General features: G+C 31.1%; 1 protein-coding gene across 1 annotated transcript; it reads right to left on the bottom strand.

The window, feature by feature from the left end:
- Window positions 1-1,138: 1,138 nt before the first annotated feature.
- Window positions 1,139-2,635, bottom strand: LOC111467757 (60S acidic ribosomal protein P2-2-like). The gene is made up of 3 exons (XM_023112805.1): window positions 2,429-2,635; window positions 1,493-1,725; window positions 1,139-1,375 (listed from the first exon to the last, which is right to left on the bottom strand). The coding sequence occupies exons 1-3, from the start codon at window positions 2,514-2,516 to the stop codon at window positions 1,349-1,351; spliced, it is 348 nt and encodes a 115-aa protein (XP_022968573.1). The 5' UTR covers window positions 2,517-2,635; the 3' UTR covers window positions 1,139-1,348.
- Between the last annotated feature and the right edge of the window lie 1,197 nt (window positions 2,636-3,832).

Genomic DNA, 3,832 nt, shown 5'->3' on the forward strand with positions numbered 1-3,832 from the left:
GCTGGTTTTCTCAGGAATCTATTTCAGAATTTTCTTTAGTTTTAAAGGGACGGATACGTACACAATTCCTCTCCTCTAATGAGACAAATGTATACGAATACAATTCTAATGTATGTATTCTATGGTTACGGTTACGATTCTACCATATATGTCTTTCATTCCATCAAAAATCAATTTTACGGTATAGACGCTTATGACCTTACGGTATAGACGCTTATGACCTCCCCTCTACCACAACAATGTTTTCCATAAATCAAATTATTTCATGGATTGGAATTTACTTGACTATCTACTGCTCCATTTTGTTCCTCCCATTGATCAAGAATTTTGATTTTTGGGAAGTATCATGATCATCCAATTAAAAGGGTTTCAATTTTTTAAAATGAACGGTTTAAAGACATATCAGTCTCATTCGAACATTTTAATTCATAAATGTGGATATCAAACCTATGAATGGGGATATTTACAAATCTTTTTTTTTTTTATCGATAATCATGCTTGAGGAAGAAGTTTTGTATAAATATATTACAATTTTTCTGAGTTTCTTATGAGAGTTGTTTCACTTTCCTTGGTTCTTCCATTGGTAAGATAACCTGATTGGGTCATCAGCTTTTATATATTGTTTAAAAAAATTACTAATATAAACTTTCAGAAAATGTTGTTTTTATTGTTTAAAAAAAAATAACTTTAAACTGAAATTTCTCATTGAGAAAACCATAAATGCTTGAATTCATTCAACAATCTTATAAAGTGACCTAATATTATGCTTAAATACATTCAACCCTGCTTCAAGTAACCAATCAAATAATTACTTGGCAAGATCTTTTACGTGGGTAAGTTCACAACCAATACAAATTCACTTCCTTAATTGTAATTACAATTATCTAAACCCAATATAGACATGGGATCACATTCAATTTTATTATTGCATCCCAAAGAAAATAAAAGGTTTCAACGCAGCAATATTCAGGCATTCAACACAAAAACTTTCATACTAATAAATTCAAATTTTAACTTTATTAATAAAATATGTTGGTAGAAAATTTACCAGCCATTGCTATTTCTCCTTGTAAGAAAGAGCCATACCCCTAGGGAGGGATCGGTCTTCACTGAGAAGAAGTCAAAATGGCCTCGAAGATTCAAAGTAATGACATGGATGCGATTCCTCTTTTCATATAACACGAGATGTTTAAAATAACGACGAAATTCATCAACTGAAACGAAATATAACATTTGGCTCATCATAACACCACGATAATGTTAAAAGAAACTACACGTGAATAACAAAAAATCCAACCTAAAATCTTGAAAATTCTCTGAACAAAAACATTCGACATTGTAATTATACTTAATCGAAGAGACTGAAGCCCATATCCTGCAAAAGACCAATCAAGCAAGAGATTAGAACAGATTTGGCGATAAAACTGAGGTTATGATCAAGAATCTTATGGCAATTCCAAGCAACATTATCATAGAGTTTAACGAAGCTTACATCATCTGATTCTTCCTTCTCTTCAACCTTCTCCTCTTTCTTTGACTCTTCTGCAGCTGGGGTGGCACCACCACCACCACCACCGCCTCCAGCGGCAACTGCCATGGCAGCACCTCCACCAGAAGGAACAGATGCTAGTTTTTCTCTTCCGGAAGCAATGAGCTCTGTAACATCCTTGCCCTTAACGCTAGACAACAGAAGCTCGATTTTTTCATCATCAACTTCAGCTCCAACTGCAAATTGGTTTCGGGAAAAAAAAAAAATATGACATCAATCAAAATACTTACCTTTCACGTAATTCAAACAAAAGGCAATGAAAATGAGTATTACAAATAACAACACTAAGGATATCATGCTCCAACCAAAAAATAGTCTTAATGTGTAATTATTAAAAAAACAATCGTGCTGCCGCTTCAGTCTCTTGAACCATCGATTGCAAATTTCATACATGAAAAACTTGCCACAAATTACAAACACATTATTCTTATTGTTTCTCAACCAGAAATTAATTATCAAAAGCTGCGTTGAGGAACGGAAGTAACCTCATAAACTAAAATTCTAACCAAGCCAAAATAACAGAATCAATATAGGAAGAAGAAAAATCACAGCGAGACAGAATAAAATTGATCATTTTACAGAATGAGAGAAAATAATCAGCAATCGGTACCGCAAACCATCCAAAAAACGGAACTCCAAAGCTTGAAATCGCGCAGAGTCACAACAGATAGAATCAAATCGCAAGTAAATAACAAAAAGATTCTATGAAACGAACAAAACATATTAACCAAACTAAAACGTAAATTTTTCATTCAAAAATTCAAAAAAAAAAAAACACGTAAAATTAAACATCAACACAAAAATTCCAGGATAATCCACAAAAACGATTACATTCAAGAAATATAAGGATAAAAATGAGAACGAGATGCAGATGTTTACCAGATCCAAGAATATTCTTCAAATCTTTAGCAGAAGGGCTGGAGTTGCCTCCCAAAACGGCGAGCAAATATGCAGCTACGATCTTCATTCTTCGCAGACAGCAAATCGCAAAAGAACGAGAGAGAGATAGAGAGTTTAGTTAGGGTTCAGTAGATGTTGATGACTGCTTCTTATTACCTTATATAGTGGCGAAAGATAGGGTTTCTGGTTTGTTTATCCTTTTGTGAAGTTGAGAGGCACCTGGTTGAGCGAAGAATACTCTTAACCATCAAAATTTTGGGCCGATTGTATTGGGTCTGGGCCTGTTTTTAATGGCCCATTAAGCCCAACCCGTTTTGCGTCTCCCCGTCTTTTTTTTTTTTTTTTTTTTTTTATAATTATATTTGATCCTATAATATAAGGTAAATACACCTAATGGTTCCTAATCTATTGGGTCATTTTGAATTTGGTTCCTTGACTCAAAATAAAAAGTAAATAAAATAAATAATAACTTTGTTATTATTAAATTAATATTTACGTGAATATTTCACTTAAAAAATAACACTTCACATGTGAGAATCAATAAATTAATTTCTTTCATGTAAATAATTTTTTCGTAGATAAAATTTAATATCTTTTTAATAAATATAAAACTATTTTTCCTTTCTAATTTTAATCCTCTGTCACTATAACACTATTTTCAATCGAATTTTAAAAAATGTGTAAATTTTTTAATAAAATATATTATGTTAGATTAATAAAAACATCTAAAAAAAATACATTTTCCATAATATATTTAAAATTTCAAAAAAAAAAATTAAAAATATATTGAATGTTAATTTTAAATAGAAATCGTCTTTATTTCAAAATTATAATTTATATATTTTTTAATAAACTTAAAAAATATATTCCTTCCTTTTAAAAATTTTATTAATACTTTTTATTTTTTTAAAAATATTTTTATTCTTAGTGTGAACGAAACCATCAATGCCAGGTAGTTCCAATACACATAACTAAAACAAAGTTTTAAAAATTAGTAATGTTATTATATGTAAAAAAAAAAAAAAAATGTATTCCCCTTCAGAAAATTAAACACTCAAATAGTAATTTATTTTAAAGTTATTTTGAGTTGGAAAAGAGCCTAACTTGAAAATAAATCGACGGTTCCCGAAATGAAGCAAGTTTGTAGGTAGACAAAGAAGAATATCATAACGTTCAAGCCCGCTGCTAGTAGGAAGGTGGTTGTCAAGCCATGTTTCCGACATGAAGCAAGTTTGTGGGCAACTATTTTGCTCTTACGATTGACAAATAGGAATCTCCTAATGATACGTAACAGCCCAAGCCTACTGCTAATAGATATGTTCGTTTTAGTTCATTACACATCGCAACCAGTCTCACAGTTTTTAAACGTGTCTGTTAGGTAGA

Source organism: Cucurbita maxima, unplaced genomic scaffold, assembly GCF_002738345.1.
Source record: "Cucurbita maxima cultivar Rimu unplaced genomic scaffold, Cmax_1.0 Cma_Scf00034, whole genome shotgun sequence".
NCBI lineage: Eukaryota > Viridiplantae > Streptophyta > Magnoliopsida > Cucurbitales > Cucurbitaceae > Cucurbita > Cucurbita maxima.